Here is a 19,206-nt window from a genome sequence, read left to right on the forward strand (position 1 = left end):
GCTACCATATGCGACACTAAGAACTCCTTTGCTGGCAAGCTTGAAGAGCGYAGCACAGCTCAGCTTCGACGGCTCCTCTCACATTGCGGCAGAGGATGCGGTAAATTCAGAGGCAGGGAAAGCCTGCGAAACAGTCAGCGCTGCCACYGCACGTTCTACCTGTTTGCTGTGATCAAGCGATAGCCGTCAGGCTCCAAGGCACTCGGGCAATAACGCCTGACCAGTAACACAAACATTAACACACAGTAAAACAAAGCAAGACTCTCTTCCTTTTTTGGCTCATTGCTAGTGATACAGTGTGAAGACTAAATCCAAGAGCAGGAAGGTATCACTTGTCTGTTAAGTCTATGACTTTCTTACCTGTAAGAATAATGTTGGGGATGTTTCCATGGCTGGAGTAGTTCAGCTGCTGCGAGTCCTGTAAGCTGCCATGACTCCCAGTAAGTCCCATCATAGCTGCCTGGGAGTAGTTAAGGGTGGAGCACGGGCTGTACAGGCTGTTGGAACTAATGGCGTTTTCTATCATATTAAACTGTTCAAGCTGAAGATCAAGGTACAAAGGAATTATTATTTCTAATCATCAGGGTATACAGCAAAACAACTTACAAGCCTCAAGCATGGGAAACTACATTGAGAAAGACAGGCAAACAAATTCATCTTTAGGTTTTGTTGATCAAAGTATGGTGTCTTTTCCACTTAACTTTCCAGAATAGTTCACTGCCAAATTCAGAGTGCAAGAGAATGAGGGAAGGTGGATGCCAAAACAAAGCCGTTGCTTTCAATATCATAAGAACAAAAGAAAAGATGGCTTTAAAACAAAGTTTTTTTAAAAAAAGAACATAACTTATGCTATTAAACCAGGTATCTGCCCATAAAGCATTATCTCTCAGAAGCCATCTCATTTTTTTCTGCTACAAGAGCATATTTAACAGTTGAATGAACAAATGCACTGGCTGGCCAAACGAGCAAAGGCATGAGTCTGCTCATCAAATTTTGGTATGATATACAAGTTGTTTGCCAATTTCGGAAGTACATATTTGTTACCACCTAACAAGTGAAACACTCCCAAATGGAACAACTGTCAGAAATGGTTTTGTTATTTTCATTATTTTTAATTCAATCAACTTGGCAGAACACCTTTAAAAACATCTGCTATAATGGCTAAGAGTGGGGAAGAGGAAGAGAGGAGGGGAAAAAAAAAAAGAAAGAAATAGGAGTACCTGAGTACTGCAAACTAAAAATATGAACAAAATGTGATCCCACATAAAATAATCAGAAGCTGAACTATACTATTTTAAGCTGAAAGTGGCCGAAATATAGCTGAAAATTGGAGATGAATTTGCTCACCTGATGGGATAGGGCATTAGCCTGCCTAGCTGTCATCTGCTGATCATAATAGGAGTCACCAAATACACTCCCCAGAATGGAAGAATGCTGAAAACAAAACAGAGTCTTTATGGTGCAAAAGTCTCACAAACAGACGTTCCCACGGTATGCAAGTGTCTCGCACCTTCCAACCGATCCACCTCAAATTTGGTTAGAGATGCTCTTTATTTTTAACAACCACTAACCACCAACAAATTCATAAAACATTCAATATTTCCCTCCGAAACATGAATCCTTAGGTAGTATGCTGCCTTCCATTAAGCACAGAAAACAGTCAGGAAAACCCAACAAACTTCCTCACAGAGGACATACAACATACAAAACTTCTGATTATGAATGCAGACGAGTGTGCTAGGTGACACGAGAAATAAAGATCACGCCGCAGCTCTGGCTCTTTTTTCGTGAGCTTTGATTTTTTGTGAAAGACAAGCCCCACACAGCGCTCAACCGCACGTTAGAACAACATGCAATGCAAAGCTTGTCACCAGCCCGCGGGCAGCGGCCAGCTCGCTCGCTGCAGCCCAGGGTCCATGAACAGCCAGCTTAACTATGACAACAACATGCTAAAACAAAACTGAGGTCGTAAAGTCATTTCACTTTAGCTGCAGATCAGAAAAGTTAACGAGAAAGCCTGGAAAAGCATGTTATCAACRGCTTGAAGGCAAGGATCCCGGGAGGAATTCCACAGCCCTGCCAGTGGCACTGCCCGCTCTAGCCCAATCTTTATTCTGTTGCTTTCCATCATTCATGAGTTGTTCTGAAGTTGACCAAGAATTTGAGGCCTGATACCAAAGAAAACACCTATGTAAAACTATCAAAAACAAATTCTGAAATTCCATCTGAAAAAAAGAAATAAATCTACTGCTGAAGAGAGTCTCCACAAAAGCCAGTGTCTGTAAAAGACAATCTGCATGGAAAGTTTGCATCAGTCTTGGGGAGAGAAAAATGTAAATACCTTGCATAGCATTTTCCAGCTGTTTTGTCTACACATTAAAAAAAGACTAAGGCTACAAATTTTCTCCTTAGAAAGCTATGCAGCATATGAAATTCAGCAAAAGCCTAGTAAATGTACGAACAGAATTACACCAACCACCACAACTATCAGCACTGAGCACAGCCACGGGTCAAGGTACTCARAAACACGGGACGACGTCCACAGCCGCGGACACAAACGTCATCTCGACAAACAACATAAAACTGCGTTTTAAACATTCTCCCCCTACATCACTAGTCTATCTTGATATAGTTTATCCACAGGTAGCAGGCAAGGAGGGCGGAAGTCTTGTACACGGAACTAAACTGCCAGCACCCTCTGTAAGGGGAGACTATCATGAACACGTTCTTTTTAAAGCAAACAAAACTCTTCCCACCTTCAGGCAGAGGCTTCAGCTATCACATTAAATAGACACTTTAGGACAAAAGAGACACCAAGGGACCAGTTCATAGCCCAAGAGATAGACTCCTTGGGGAAGGGTCGCTGAAAGCTCAGGACATGCGGCAGGYGCTACCAAACTCCTCGCTGAGCGGAGCCTACTTGATCCAAGAACTGCTCTGAGCGTCGCTACGAAGCATTTGCCACCATCTGCATACGAGGGCGCRGATACAGTGTGAACGCACTTTGAGAAGACAGATATACTACAGAACAGCGCTGCTGGAAAATGTCAGAACACTTAAAACAAGCCTTAAGTACCTCCACGGCGCTGCATTTAAAGTACGACATTGGCAGAGTCAGAAATAGCGGACACCAGCCTGCAAATCGCTGTCAGAGAGTCTGAGCCAAGAACAAGATTTTACGGACAAAAAAAAATTCCTTCACTGGATTCACTTTACTGTGCATTTATGAACTGTCATAACTATGATCACAGAATAATAATTATATCCCTGCAATTTAACACTCTACTCAATGACCTCCTGAGAAACAGGTAAAATGGAAAATCCTTTTAACTGGAACTGGTCTTCCAATATATCATCCAGTATTCAAAATTACTGTGGCTGACCTATCCCTAGTATGAGATAAAGCTATGAGGAAGTAATCAAACATCACAAGCAAGAGCCACATGGTATCTGATAAGAGAAAAGCAAAGCACTACCGCAAAACTATATTTCAAAAAAATAAAACACATTTTTTCTTCTTCAAACCACATCTTACTTACTGCACAGTTACAGTTTGATCTACATATTTAATAACTACTTAAACTCCATATTACTCAGCCTGCTTTTTATACCACACAAAAAAAAAAAAAAAGAAAAGAAAAAAGAAAAAGAAAAGCAAAAAAAAGGTGGAGCTAGACCGCAGAGCTAGCTCAAGCAAGCAGATTAGGACTAGCCAGCTTAACGCCACCATGGCAAAATTGTCCTCATCTTAAATGGCAGGCATAGTCTCCAAACTGCACAACGTCCTACTGCTTTCCAGTGAAAAATCTGCACTTCAGGATGTCACATACTGCGAAGCAAAGCCAGACCAGACCAGCATTAGAAGCACCACTGCCATTCAAGAGCTCCAAACAGCACTGAGGTAATTTTTTTCTTTTAATCTGTGCTATTTCATTTTTACAGGAGCTTTTCCAAAGTAGCGCACAAATTAAAATTTTTGTATTCCACTAAGCATTGTTTCCATCCTAAGAAGTTGGGTAACATGAAAAATAACGAACAGTAGGACAAAATCTATTTGTTCAAGTCCACATTAATAACTCTTAACAAAATGCAGAGGCCTGTATTTTTTCCTCTGTTCTAAAGTATAGCAGTTATTACAGTTGTAAGCACTGAAGCTCCCAAAGGAAATCATCTGGAAACATCATTACTTCAATACTTCAGAGTCCTAGAATAATTTATCAACAACTCTGTGAAAAAACACCTTGCTAACACCATTGCCTACAAAACACTAGATGAGGTCTGTTTTGTCAACAGTACATCTTCTTGGGTTAATGAAGTGGTGACTGGAAGGAAAAAGAAAAAAAAAAGAAAAAAAAACCCCGAACCACAAAACCCCTGGCCTAATTTGTTAGTCTGAAAATACATACCATATTATCCAGTATTCAGCCATCCTACTGAAAAAGCAATTTTCTATCTAATTGGAACAGTAGGCCAGGTGTTAGAGGAGAAAAGCAAAGTAGTAATAAACAAGCCACTGTCAATGAAAAGCCATGCAAACACAAAGCTGAGAACTACAAGCAGAGCTTTTCAATTCATGTTTTAACAGGAAGACCTTCATATAACAGAAACAAACATCTAAAACACAAGAGCAAATAGATTTGGAGATGTGGAAAGATGAGAAATAACTTCTGGTGAATGAACCATACGTGATAAAAATCAAACCACGGATTTTATTTTTAGAATGTGTCATTCATATCATATTGATATGCCACAAAATGATTTAATCTAAAATTAATCAGAGAAACAGGAGCAAATGGAAGACGCCTACCCGGTCACACCTACTTTATTCCACTCTTGTCAGCCAGTGCCAGACTGTTCCCGAATGGGCATATTCTGATGTTGTAACCAATCTGCTTCAGTCTTGGCAGATTATTCTGTTGTCTAATGGATCTTGCTATTTGGACGCTGTCCCCATAATCATAACCTAGATTTTTCTTCCAATCTGTTTTTTTCTTTCCCCTTTGCTTCTCTCCACACTTAGTATTTACAGTCTTAAAAGGTCCACTGCCACAGATAGCTCTCACCACTACCACTTTTTGGCTCACTGATGGAGGCAGGAAAGCTTTACTATTTTTAATTTATCAAAAAAAAAACAGCAAAAAAAAAAAAAACAAAAAAAAAAACCACCCTATTTTCTAGTGCTTCCATTTGGCTTTTGCTTAAAGCTTCTTTTCAGAAGACGGTATACATTCTACTAGTTCTCTAACTAAGCTCCAGCATTAGCTTCTTTATAAAACTTCTATGAAGTATTTTGTAACAGTTTTCCATATTTGGAGATATTTAAGAAGCCAGTAATAAAAGCAAGTAAAACAACTAAATCCTCTTCCTTTCATACATGAGTTAGTGTCATGCCTGAAAATAACAAAACCTAAGCAAGAGTCCAGAGGATAAAATAGGGGCAAYAGGAAAAAATACAGCCAGCTCTGCACTCCACTGGAGAGTGCTTGCTGCACTCCAATACTTTGGACTGGGCAGTAGCATCAAGCCTGTGAACCAAATCAAAAAATAGTTATTGAGAAGTCAAGGGGGAAAGGAAAAAAAAAATCAAAACAAAATCAAGTTTGCTGCCCAAATGTCAACTGGACCTGAGAATCTGCAGCAGGACTACTAACAGCTTTGCTCTACGTAACAGCCTAGACAAGTAAGTTTGCTTGTTTTCTTTGAGCCACACACAGAACACAGCAGAATTGGCAGAAGCAGGCAGAAGAAAGAAGTTAAGAAGCAATTAAGCAAGGGTTAAAAAAATCCAGACAGTCCTGACACTCAGATCTATTACTGAGCTTACCAGCGACCTGTCTCTGGCTAATGGCAAGGAGAGACGAAGCTTCTGCTTTGGAACCATGAAGGGGCAGCACTTATTTAGATAGGATCTTCCTTACAGCCTTCAACATTAAATGATGAAACAGAAAATGTATTTTCAGACTCTGTTGTGATGCTCCGTAAGAATTTCCTGCACCTTGTTACTACAGGCGGGATTTCAAAAAAGGGCAACCATATGCATCTATTCTAGCAACATTAGATTTTTGTACTGAAAATGCATTGAGCTCCCTTACATTAGGGGTACCCCCAAAGATTGCCTTGCTGTTTCTTAATTGTCTTGCAACTGGCAAACAAAAATTCCCCATCACAGGCTTAAATACACATCAAATTTGATTTATATATAGGACTAGAACTTATGAATTTAAATTTATTGAACACAGGAAAAACAAACAGCTAGCATGCAAGAAAGTAAGTTTTCTAACCGATTACTTTCAATCCATAAAACACAGTTGCTAATTTTAAGAGTATTTGCTGCAGTATTTTCTTTCAAAGTGCATGTTTCCTTGTAAAAAAAAGGTCCTGCTTTAAAGGCACTGGGTCATACAAGTGACATTTAGCGCAACAGGAAGTCACAGGAGCCACTCGGCCAAGTTTCCATCTCTCTCTCCCCCACCCTCCCAACCTTACCTGTGAACCCCTAAGCCATGCTGCTATTGAAAGTGATCTACCTGGAGGTTTTGTCCATGGTACTCCCAAAAGGAATAACCGGATTTTAATACCGTTCAAATAGTTGCTTTGATCAATTAAAAGGCAATTCACCAGCTATTGAAAAACTCTGGAGCTGTATGAAACTGCAAGCGAGATGAGACATCAGTAATGCATGAGGCACATACAATTACAGTGAGACAACTATGGGTCAGTAATGGAGAGACTCAACTAAAAACAAACACGAGAAGCAAGGCCTGTGGAAGCACAGAGTCCCTTACTTGAGGGGAGCTGCCAGGAGAGAAGCCTTGATTGGAGACAGGAGAGGTGGGAGACTGGTTGGCTGGGGATCCAGCATTACTGCGGTACTGCTGGAGTGAAGCCTACAGAACAACACAGAATTAAAGACCATGGCATTGATGAAAGGTTGGAAAATTATACACTTCTGGTGTACAGCTTGAGGAAGCTGGGAGAAATCATCATCTTCAGCAATTCTTGGATATATATGAAGACACTAACACTCTGAACAACGCCACAAAAAAGAAAGAGTTAAGATATTGTGGCATGGTCTCATGTCTAATTGGACATCTCTAAGAGCAGGGCAGTGCTGTCATACAAGGAAAACGGCTGAAATCTTTCCTTCACTATTTTCAGTTGTGTTCAATTAGGAAAAAAAAAATCTGTTCAGCCAACAATTTATGGAAAAGCAGTCTCCAAATCGGGGAATAACTCAAAAGTAAGGTCATTTACCTTAAATTCAACTGCCATACCCAAACATTCTCCACTTCTGTATAGTTTACTTAGAAAATCCTTAATATATTATTTCCCSTAGTCTTAAATAGCCTGGGTGTATTATCTAGACTCAAGTATATACCCATAAAGACTTAAACATTGTCTGAGAATTCACACTGTCCTGTAGGTTTATATTAGCTATATTAACACTGTTCTCGGTCTTCCTAAGAATAGATTTTCAAAGATTTTCCTCTTTTTTTTTGGCAAAGAACCCTGGATTTGAACAAATCAATAATCTTACTGGCATCTGAATAGAATGTCCCCTAATTAATGCAAATAGTAAGTAAAACTCTTTGTCATATTGCTTTTAGAAATTAACAGATGATTGAGGAAAACCTGCAACTCAATGCTTTCTGACACTGAATTCTGTGGCTATCAAGAAAATATTTCTTACCAAGTTTTATTATGCATTACTACTGCCCTTTAAACAGACATCTGAACTACAGCAAAATGAATGCTAATATCACTTTAAAAAAGAAAAAAAAAAGCTGTGTAAAAGTTGTCAGTGAGACTGCACCACAGCTCAAATGGCTTTTTGAAAAATCTAATTTAAGTTTACTTATATCCAATCTCAGTTGCTTTAAAAGATAAGCAGAGGACCCTGAAAATTAAGGTCACAAAGAAGTTTAGGATGAGGAAAGCAACACAGAAAGCAAAGAATGAAAATCAGAATAATCTGTATCGGTGACTCTTGGTAACTATTAGAATCAAAATATTCAGACACATTTGAATGGGTCAAGTATCCTTTCCACTGCTGGATTTGTCCTTTCTCTTTCCCTTCTAATCCTGAAAGGGAAGCAGCTTCTTTCARGAAGCATAAACTTAAAATCTCAACCCCAAATGAAATCCATAATCTAACACTCARTCAATAGAGAATGAATTCTCCTCATTACCAAATCAGTTACTGTCACTACAACACTGCTAGGAAGACACAACAGGTCAGACAACGAGATCCTTTAGAGCTGAGCGAACATCCAGAGAATGAACCGTAGCTTCCTCCCTGGCTAGCCTGTTATCCTACCCTGCTTTGCATCTTGGATTTTCATATGTAGAAAAAGACAGAACAATTCACAACAGACCACAGTAAATCAAGCATGAAAAAGAAAAATATCTGTCTGTAAATCATCACAATATGTATTACACTCCATTCCTTAGGGCGATCTGGAAGCAGGCATCACAAACCCAGTTTTGAAGATGATAAYGTATGCTACAGAATTCCTTAAAACGGAAGTGTTCTAAATACAGAAAGTATATCCTGTGTCTGATTTTCTCCAGCTTTTTGAAAATGCTTGTTAGCGGGTTTACTGAAGTTCTTCTGTTAACCCCTTATCTTGAGTCTACAGCACTCTATGCATAACATACAGTGTGTTGGGAGCACTCTGAAAAYGCATCTATGCAACAGCAGCAGCAAGATGTGAAAAAAATACCAATATCCAAGATACAAGCTAGTCTAATCAAACATACTGGGTCATAAGGGGCACTGTCTGAAACTAYGGCCACCTTAAGAGTATACTAAAAATCAAATTTTAATCTTTAAAACACGTAAAGATTGATTCAATCCAGCCCATTCCAAGTCTCCTGCAGACTCTCTCCAAAAGTACTATAAGGGCTGTCCAGTTTGAACTCTGACACTACCCTGTTCACTACCATGTTTTCTGAACAAAGATTCTATCACCTTCAGCTGCACCAAAGCTTACCGAGTTGATATCTATTCCCATTGATGGTTGGCTCTGGCTACCTGGAGGTGACTGTGGGATGGTAGAAGGTACCGTGACGGAGAGTGGGGGAAGTTGTGTCCCTCGCTGTAAACCAGAGGTCTGCATTAAAGGAGTATTCTGAGGCAGGGTGCTTGCCACCTGGGTCTGCTGCTGTTGCTGTGAAGTTGTCTGCGTAAAAAACGGATACGGGGGAAGCTGCTGTTCCAAAGACAATGCATCCATAGTCACGGCCTTAAAGAGAAGAAGCAAAATTATGCACGCTGGCAGATAATTCCCCTGAATTTTCCCCTAAAAGTTTCATACCAGGTAAACAGGACAAAGCAATTCTGAAAGTTATCCAGTCTTGCATTTAAAAAATATAAACATTTTTCAACTAAAACAAAAGGCATTTACAAATATGTTTAAACAGTCAAGAACGTTTCAAGGGACTGTATCACTTTCAGGGTACTATAAACTAACACTGTCTAAAAGCCCAGCTGAACGTCTAGACCAGGAATTGACAACCCAGTCAGTCATGAAATCGTACATATGAAAACAACATTCAACACTTCATTGAGCTTCTCACATGAGTTAGAGAAATGTCTTCCAAATTTCAAGACTAACTTTGGGACAGAGTCTCCCAAAGAATAGTGTCTTAGTGACATTTGCCAAGGTTCTAGAACAGTGAAAACAAAATTCATATCCTCTACAAACTTCCTTCGTTTTTTCCTTTAGAAAAATACAATAAGACACGGAATTAATGAACATGTTTAAAGAAAAAAGTTATACAGCAAGAAAGACGAAGTTATAGCTAGCTTCTCCTAGGAGGAGGAAAACAAAATCCAGTATGGTCTAAAATTTTTGTTCTCCAAGCTCCTACCTGAGTAATTGGTGACAAAGGGGAAAGCGTAGGAGACATTTGCTGTGACTGTGGTCGCCTTGAGTCTGCACTCAATGAGAGAGGACTGACAGCTGGCTGACGGTGCTGCTGGGAAGGGGCTGGCGTTGTTGTCATTCCTGTCAGTAAGGAATAAACCAGCTTAAATGAGAACAGAGTAAYGGATTATTGATACTTGTATAGCGGTAATCACACAAACTATGAAAAATGAATGACTGAAGTCTACAAACACTTAATGCAAAGTGTTGAATGTGCCTATGTCAATTAGGATGAAGCCCTGTCGATAGCTTGCAATTCATTTTGCCAGACTTGAGAGCACCAGGATGAGAGGAAGATCCCTGCAGTTTATCCTGGACCAAAACCAGCCACAGTTGTTCAGGTTTGTGCACAGATATGGAAACTGAAATATGTATATCAGCTTCCAAACTACTGAGCTTCCTCAGTGGTTTGTGGAAACATATTTGCGACTGCAAAGGAAGAATATGAAGAGCGAGAACCGGGTCTGCAGTATGGACCATTCAAAAATGGAAAAATCAGAACTTCACCTTTAGATAGTATCTGTATAGATCAAATTAAAGCTTCTCTAAGCAAGTGGAAACGCTGCTTAATAACCAACTAGTACTAATAATGCCCTCAGGAACAACGTAGTCTCTCACACTGAGAAGATTCGCCACTCTCATATTTTATATTTATATTCTCTTCTCTTTAAGGCCCTAAACCATAGATACACTTCTTGTACACTCTTTGGGTTGCACACAGCCAAAAAGCCCAGAAGATTCCAGTTCTGTTTTGTTTCTAAGAGTTCAAACTTCAGAAAGAAKATTACAGAGCATTTAACAAGACTAATCAAGAGGCATCTATAAYATTACAAAAAACAAACATCTATTGAATGGTACACAAAGAAGAAAACTGGTTACACAGGAAATATTCTATTTTTGATAGCAYAGCAATGGACAGGAAGGCAGGAAATATCCTTTATACTCTAAGGAATTGTGACCTAGAGCAAACTATGTTTAAGATTAACAATGGAATTGAGGCAGCAGAGCTCGTATAAGCACTTAAAATTTGTATTTATGACAGCTCAAMTAAAGAGCAATTCTTGGAGCCATTCTAAAACATGTTTCTACTAGTTTCCACTATCATATGTCCCAAAACAGATAAACCACAGACATAGAGCCGCAACACCTGAAAAAGCATCTCTTTAAGCTACCTGGCAGTTAAGYATTGTAATGCCTTTGGGAGCTGTAAAGTTTCTATTCCAAAGTGAAATAGGAAAATAAACATCACCCAGGAAATAAGTAAAAAAGGCCAAAGAAAGAGACAGTCTGGGACCCTCTCCTCAGAGCAAGAGAAGTTTCTGAAAAGAAAGAGTTCATATTTGGGGACCCAGMAGAAACATCCAATAGGAGTTCATCAGCAGAAGATATTTCAGCACATTAAAATTTCTTGGGGTAGACAATTAAAGTACTGTCATTTTGTTTAAGTTCAAAACAAAGTCCAGAAGTTTTGAAATCTGCCTTAAAATATTTCCTATTTTCTGCGTCACCCTAGAGAACTGAGACACCCTGGAAAGTGGGTTCAGGACAATCCAGTGAGCTGTTCTCCTAGAGCTGTCAGAAAGGAGGAATTCACAAGAGCCTGGGAGCTCCTAGGCACTTGGCAACTGTTCAGGGCTTCCAGGCAGGCTGCCAGGGAGCCAGGAAGTCCAGGCTGCCAAGGAGCCAGCAGGCAAACTGGCTAAAGTTGAGCAGATTATGAAGACTGCCTGGTTTCCCTTAGAATGTTTTCAAAATCAACACTGTCTCATGGAATATGTCAGTGAATCAACAAACTCAAATGCACAAACATGTAGTCTACGTTTTTGGCAATTCTTTGAAACCTGACAGGTGTTTCCCCCACCTTTTCTTGGGGCTGCTGAGGGCATGTCTGTACAATGCACATAGCTCCTGCAAAAGATTCAAAAGCTTTCATGTTTTCTGCTAAGGAGTTAGAAGATAAAGTAATGAAAGGAAGGTTTGGCAAGATAAAGGAAAAAGAGCCAAATGTGGACTACGCCACTGATGAAACTACGGAATAGTCTCCAAAGARAAGCAGCAAAATCATCAGCAAAACTCTTTCATTTGTAATTTCTAAGATTCTTTGATAGATCCATCTCCAAAATTGTCTGCATGAAGTGGTAAAGAGGTAGCCTGCTTAAAGACCAGGAAATTTGTTAAAAGATGCTGAAAGTTTTTGATTTACTCAGTACTAAAATGGGTAAGCCATATTCTTGCCTCATTCTTAAGTATCACTGCTTAGTTGTAACACTATATTAACCTGATTAGAATTATTTCCTTTCATCAATATGTGAGAGAATTTTTAAGTGGGTGAGGAAGTCCTGAATAGGCTTGCATTGTTGGATACAAAGTCTCATTTCTTTTTTATGAACTGCCTGTGGTMGTCACTGACAAAAAAATACAATCCTCTTCACCACTATTCTTTAATATGATCCAATGAAATTATTACAAAACTAATGCTCTTCAGGGTATTGGCCTATAAAATTAATTAGTCCTGAAATTATAATATTTGCCTGATCAAACGATAAACTGACAGCATGGCAATTTATTTTTTAATTATCAGTACTGCAGTGAAGTTCAAAAGCCCCAACACTCCCCAGTCTGAACAGCTCAACAGCACATGACAAGAACCTGCAACAAACTACACTGCATCAAGCTAGGAAGGCAACAATTTCTACCTATAGGCACAACAGYGAAAATTTTTGGATCTTAAGGTGTGCACTTACTATTATTTCCAATGCCCTACTATATTCTGTAGTTTAAAGTATTGGGGGTGTTTTCAGAAGTTAATTAGTGAAGTTTACAAGAGTTTTACACTAACACACCTCGTAAAGGCTTTATATTATTTTGATTGCCCAAAACTTGGTGATCCCACTGAAAGAATCTTCAAACTGAAAAGGCATCCTGAAGGAATGAAAACAAAAGGCCTAGTTAAGATAATTCCACAATGCCAGTGCAGCATGGCTGGATCAAGTACAATGAATTACAAGGGAAGCAAAAGTTGAATGCTGGGCCTGTCCTGTAAAGACTTAGCCAAAAGAAAAAAGTTTGGGGCACCAAGAATATGAGACAAATGAAGGATAATTTGTAAGCCATATAACTAATTATGGCTTTCTCACTTCCTCATACAGAAACAGCTTAATAAACTTGTTTAAACAGAAAGGTCAATCAACAATAAGGTACCTGTTAGGCAAAACAGCAAYATTCAGCAATGCAACTTCCATAATTTAAGACAAGTGACATATTTTGCATAACCTGTAAATATCTCTCGGAGTTACAGTCTTACCCTGATTGGCAGTGCTGATGCCCAAGTGAGTCAGATTGGCAGCAAGATTTCCGGTACTATTGGAGCTACTCAGGGCTGGGAATGTGGATTCCTCAGGATCTAACGGTGTTGGGAGAGGAGAGGGGAAATGGATGTTTGTCAGGTCTGGCAGGGAGCCACCTGTGTTATGTGTAGCAGGAATCAGCGTTGTAGTGTTTTCTTGGTCAGCTGATGGAAAGATGCTAAATAGAGGAGGGAGAAAAAATAAAGACACAAAGACAGTTTTAAATTTTAGCCTGGACAGTTCCTTTTAAATCATTTTTAAAAAGGAGGTGCCATATAAAATTTTATGCTGTATTTTTGATAAACCAGTTTAGAGACATAATAGCCAACAGGACTCTAATAGATATTCTGGTTTGTCCTATAGCTATTACAGGGTTATACAGTCCAAGGGCTTTTCAGAAAACTCAAAGGTAAGAGGAGTTTCAAGGTACAACACACTTTCTTGAAGATTTCAATGCTCTTCCCCCCACCCCCAAATAAAAAAAGCTAAAAACTTACTTGATTCCTGGAACTTCACATGATTTAGGTCTTGAAGACCCTGTCTGAAATAGAAAAAGATATTTTTAAAGCCAATTATATTGTTAGAAATTAATGTTTAGAATAAATTTTAATCAGTCAGTTTATTTAATTTAACACACTTGTATAGAAGAATGGAGCTCTATGGAGCTCTTCAGAAGAGATGCATCGTCGTTGCTGCTTTAGGCATGCACACATAACATTAGATCAGAAAGGCAGTTTGTGCGCAAGTGATTTGTGGCTAAATATAGCATTTAATCTCTAATCCTGCAAGTAGTTTGTTTTAGTTAGCAATATTTAGAACATCTGTTTACCTAAATGTTTAGAAAGTAAAATCTCTACACTTAAATATGAAGTTTCTACCTTTTTAGTGTCCCATCCTTGCTTAGAGAGGGCTTTGTCTGCCTCAGAGGTGGTTTCCTCCATTCCAGGGACAGTCAATAATAAAACTAAAAAAATGAGCATGAAAGAAATCATGTCATAATACTAAGCTTTCCACAAAGAAATTTTCTGTTTTCAGTATGTAACTGTCACAAATACCTTAAGTAATTCCTATTATCAAATCCATATTTATGCAATACTGTTTAAGATGATCTCCATTCAATGGTATACTGTTCCAGAAGCATTTATATGGAATACATAACACAACACTTGCAACACAGCGCACATGCATTTGACTGCTGTGTATTCACCTACCATTGGGTAGATGTTTAAGGATTAAATTTATCTACACGGATTCAGGAGCTTTTAAAACATTCCTTGAGCTGAAAACAGAAACAAGGGCCAGCAGAGGGCACCAAAATTGTCAGTGCCCGACGGCTGCGCGGCAGAAACCACTGTTTGCAAGCTTTGCGTCCGAGAATACACTCACTGATGAGCCAAATCTCCAAAAAAATAGATGAAATTTTGCTACTGTATGGTATTGTATCTTAATGATATTCAGTTTCTTTTGTTGCTTGACCCAGTGTTTATGCAAGAGGTTAGGTCATGAAGGCTAACGTACAAAATAGAAATTCTGAAAGCCATCCTCCAGATAAAAATGTCACTAGTTAACATGACCAAGGTAATTTGACTTTCTTTCCTGTCTTAAGCATGTGCCCACTACAAGATTTAAGTTCTATCACAGAAGCCAATATTTCTAGTTGAGGAACTGCATATGAAGAATCACAGGTATATATGAAGAATCTCAGGGTAAATTTGGAGATAGTTTTGCATTTTTGTATCTCAAAATACTGATGTCAGATGGAAAGTCAGGTATATGTCAGACTAGGGTATCAGAAATAAAATTCAGCAGTTTTAAATATTTCAATGCAAAATCAATTTCCAGAATTTAATTTCTGACAGTTAATATTTAATGAAGCTGCCAGTGTGAAACTTAAGTCATTAAAATAAAACTGACAAATTAATACCAATATCTGAAAGAAACATCTATTACAGCAAGCTTCTCCATCAGAGTTACTGATATTATTAAGGGCCTGGAGCATTAGTTAATACCTAAAACTTTATGAGCCATATGTAGGGAAATAAAAACCTCACTGTTGCACACAGTATCCAGTTGTTACCTGCTAACAGTTGTTCATAGACTCACATGAAATTACATTGTCTCTACATTTGCCTAAAAGTTACTACACACTGGAAACCTCTAGAAGCTGTGAAAGAAACCCACCGGGATCCCATCATGCCCATTTTTTTTTTTCCCCACTGAGTAAGGCTTTAAAATGACAGGCAGTTTACCTCTTTTCTGCTGCATGTCTTGTGACCCTCCTGAAAATGATTCTTGTTGAGTTGGAGTCATAGTACTCTGGTGCAAAGCAGAATCAGAATTCGTCCTGAGAGGAAGACAAAAACATTTTTGTTGTCGGTTTCTTGAGGTTAAAGAATGTTTAATCTCAGGCAACAGTAACTAATTTAGCAAAAACTGCATTTACTCTGCATTAAACAAATAAAAACAGAATCTATGCTATACACCAGGCACTGTTTTTTTATGAAACAATCAACTCTCAGAAAAAGCTCAAGTTTGAAGAGTGATTGTTTCAATAACGGAACTGAGAGGAACACAGAACGAACTGTTTGCCATAGTTAGAAAATCACTTAACGTGTTTTAAGATTGTACATGACCAAATAATGCAACTTTGAAGTCAAAAGCCACTTATATATACTTCTTTGGTTTTACTAGTCTTTAAGAGAAAGCACCCCTATTTTATAGGTAGAGAAAATGACCGGTTCAGGGATACACATGTTGTGGAAGCAGGAACCACAATGGTGTCTCCATAGCCAACAACTCTCACATGATGAATTGTCCTTAAACCTGTGACTGTTGGCCATCACTTCAGCAACTCAGTGCCAGCTTCTGCATAGTGAGAAAAATCCAAGTCTTTTACAGCTCAACAGTTCTGGGGTATGCCTTAGAACACCAGYAAGATTTACCTTCACAAAGATCACATTAGCTGACACACCTTAAGTTTAAAAGCTGGTCATCTAAAAGAATAAGCATAATAAAAGAAAAAAAAAACAAGTTCTAAATTCAGTAAGTCATGGATGACCAACTGCTATGTGGAACATTAAAGGCCTTTTTTTGCACATGGAAGATGTTATCATAGTACCAGAGAATGCAGACCAAATACTAACGCACATGCAATTATGCTACTAACCTTCTCCAGCTTGTATCTGATGGAGGTGACAGATACACAGTGCCATATGGACAACTGTCTACGTGATCCAATTAGTTAAGGGGAAGAACACCACTTTGTCACTTAAATAACCAGCCTAATTTGAAATCTTTTCCTAAGAAATAATTCAAACTACCCTGCCAGAGCCACTATGCTCAAAAGAGAAAGGCAAYGCAGATCACCTACGGAGAGCATAGTGATTTTAACAGGACATTCAAAATATACACCAAAATGTATGCTTTAGAGCTGATACAGAATTAAAGAATACATTTAAAACATCAAGCCTGACGACACAGAGACAAGCTTTTGACTCCTACACCAAAAAAGCCACCTTAAGGCATAATGACGCCTCGTAACTTCTCAGTCTGGTTCTTGGCCACCTCTCCAGTTGGTCTTCCTTCTCACATWCTGAAGGAAAGCAACCCTTAAAGAGCTCACATAACACCACATTTATCTGGCTGGTTGTAATGTCTGACCAACAGAATGACCATCTCCTTTCCAGTTTCTTAGCATCTAACTCTTTCCTGCTGAAAAGCTGTCGTCTCTCCACTCTCCCACTAACATGCTCCCTTTAGYCCCATCAACCCAGTCTTACTGTGGCACATTTTAAGCCAGTCAGCAATAATAAACTAATTCATTTTTACAAATGGCAGGAAGAATAGTGCTTGGTAGATGCTAAACTAATGAATCAAGCTGTAATAAAATGCACAATGAACTGCAAAGAATTCCACTTTGGATTTACTCAGTTCTGAAGGGAAATTCAGTTTTCACCAATACTGCTTTATTTGTTTTATCAAAGGATCTGAATCCCTCTCAGCTTCGTGTATATCATTATCCCCACTTAAGAGCTGAAGAAACTGACACAGAGAAAGGTAAATGCTTACTTTACGGAATAGTAGGTATTTATAGACTGGATCACAGTTCAGAAAAAGTAGATGACATCAACTGTACAGAGATGGGAAGCATCTCTGACAGGTGAGGATGGAGCAAGCTGCAAAAACTGAAAATCATAGTGTTGTTGGAAAGGTAGGTTTTTACTGCCACTGCAGAAACCAAAGGATATTTGTCTTCCATGCTTATCCACGGAGAGGGGACGTCGATGCGGAGACCCAAGACGATTTCTGTCACGATATACTCTGTCCACCAGCCCGTGATGCCGAGTTGTTCTGCTTGTATCCAATCCGGATGACTGAAAAGGAGTCTAAGAGAGATGCATAAAGTTCTAAGCAGAAAAATATATGCATGAGATATCTGCCCAGAAGTTGCTAATACTGTATACACGGTTGTGTTATTTTAAGAAGTAAAACTCAAAAAAGACATGGACAAACTACACCATATATATTTTTCTGTCGTTTTCACTATAGCCATGGAAAGGAATTACCAAGGCTGTCTCTTCCAGACAGAGATTAGAGACAAGGAGAGGCAGACTATGCTGGGTCTGCCCTCTCATAAATCAGTACTGCTCTCCGACCTTCACATCTCTGAAATATTGGAACTGATGGCGACAAGGAGCCTACTGACAACTGCTGTTTACATTCCCTTGGTGTAGCATGCAGCATGCATCCAGAAGGAACATGCTGACAACCAGAGCTTGAACTACAAGGGCAGGAGATGCAGGAAGAAGATGCACAGTGATCCTAACATTCATCTGAAGCTTTTAAGGAACACTCCACTCTCTCTCAAAACTACTTTTTGCCCCTCCTCTCAGCATAATTATTCTAAGGAGACACTGACAGAATCAAAAAAAAAAAAAAAAAAAAAAAGAGAGAGAGAGAGAGAGAGAGAGAAAGAAAAAAAAGCAGTTTCCTTCCTCTGTCTAGAAAAAGTTAGAGTATTCAGTATTTTTGCAAACAATGTTTATTCATGAGGTTGCACAGTGAACCTAGATGGGTCAATTCCACTCTCTGAATCTTACTGGCATCTACATCCTGAGAGCATTTAATTTGTCAGCAATTGACTTCAGAGAATCTGAGGACAACACAGAAAAGATAAGGAAGATAAATTTCCACTCTAAGCTGCAAAACTTCTCCTATATTTTCAAAGGCCCATCCCAGTGTAGAGCTGGAAGAGAGAGGGGAAAAAAAAACAAAACAAAAAAAGAAAGGTCAGCCTCTTCTGACACTTCAAAAGCAATACATGGGCATCTAGAGAAAAAGGCTAAACACTTCCATTCCTTGCCAATGTGAACAGCTTTGCTGAGTCCCTCAACACCATCTGTTTGAAAATCCAAAATTTGCTCTTCCATTCAGGTGATGCATGTGGCAAATGCACTGTCCTGTCTGCCAAGCCATGAAACCATCTGGCTTCCACATTAATCTTTTAAAAAATGTCCAACTAGACTGTTTAAGTGACTATTTCTAAAAACTTTTGGATTTAAATGATCTATCTGTAATAACTTTTTTAAAGCATCTTTCTAATATTTTTAACTCCATTCTATTTAGCAAATATTAGTATCTCCTGCTACGCATACACAACCTGCGTCAGTGTAATAGATGCAAGGTGGCTGTGTTGTTTATTTTCTTGCTTAAGGACTAACACTGGATATGCAGCAGGATACTGCTTAAGTCAACATGTAACCAGGAGAGGAACGCAGTAACTTTTGGCTATTCTCCCCCCCACTAAGATGACGGTGTTCTGCTTCAGCTCTTTAACAAGTATGACTCTTGTATGAACATTCAGAAACCTCAAATCACAGCATCTTAAATTTAAGCAGTCTAAATTAAGACATGTTGGTTTAACCTCTGCT

The 19,206-nt window shown here is 38.9% G+C and overlaps 1 protein-coding gene across 1 annotated transcript in view; it reads right to left on the reverse strand.

The window, feature by feature from the left end:
- Positions 1 to 19,206, reverse strand: part of CRTC1 (CREB regulated transcription coactivator 1) — a 44,658-nt gene that overhangs the window by 2,647 nt on the left and 22,805 nt on the right. Inside the window, exons 6-16 of the mRNA XM_085315328.1 lie at positions 17,524 to 17,661; positions 16,443 to 16,504; positions 15,526 to 15,620; positions 14,155 to 14,240; positions 13,774 to 13,817; positions 13,234 to 13,454; positions 9,874 to 10,010; positions 8,994 to 9,245; positions 6,786 to 6,887; positions 1,348 to 1,434; positions 361 to 541 (exon numbers count right to left, since the gene is read on the reverse strand). Coding sequence (XP_085171454.1) covers positions 361 to 541; positions 1,348 to 1,434; positions 6,786 to 6,887; positions 8,994 to 9,245; positions 9,874 to 10,010; positions 13,234 to 13,454; positions 13,774 to 13,817; positions 14,155 to 14,240; positions 15,526 to 15,620; positions 16,443 to 16,504; positions 17,524 to 17,661 — 1,405 coding nt within the window. The remainder of the gene's footprint in view (positions 1 to 360; positions 542 to 1,347; positions 1,435 to 6,785; positions 6,888 to 8,993; positions 9,246 to 9,873; positions 10,011 to 13,233; positions 13,455 to 13,773; positions 13,818 to 14,154; positions 14,241 to 15,525; positions 15,621 to 16,442; positions 16,505 to 17,523; positions 17,662 to 19,206) is intronic.

The sequence above is a fragment of the Rhea americana genome, unplaced genomic scaffold, assembly GCF_003343005.1.
Source record: "Rhea americana isolate MKP2758 unplaced genomic scaffold, rheAme1 scaffold_428, whole genome shotgun sequence".
In the NCBI taxonomy this organism is placed as follows: Eukaryota; Metazoa; Chordata; class Aves; order Rheiformes; family Rheidae; genus Rhea; species Rhea americana.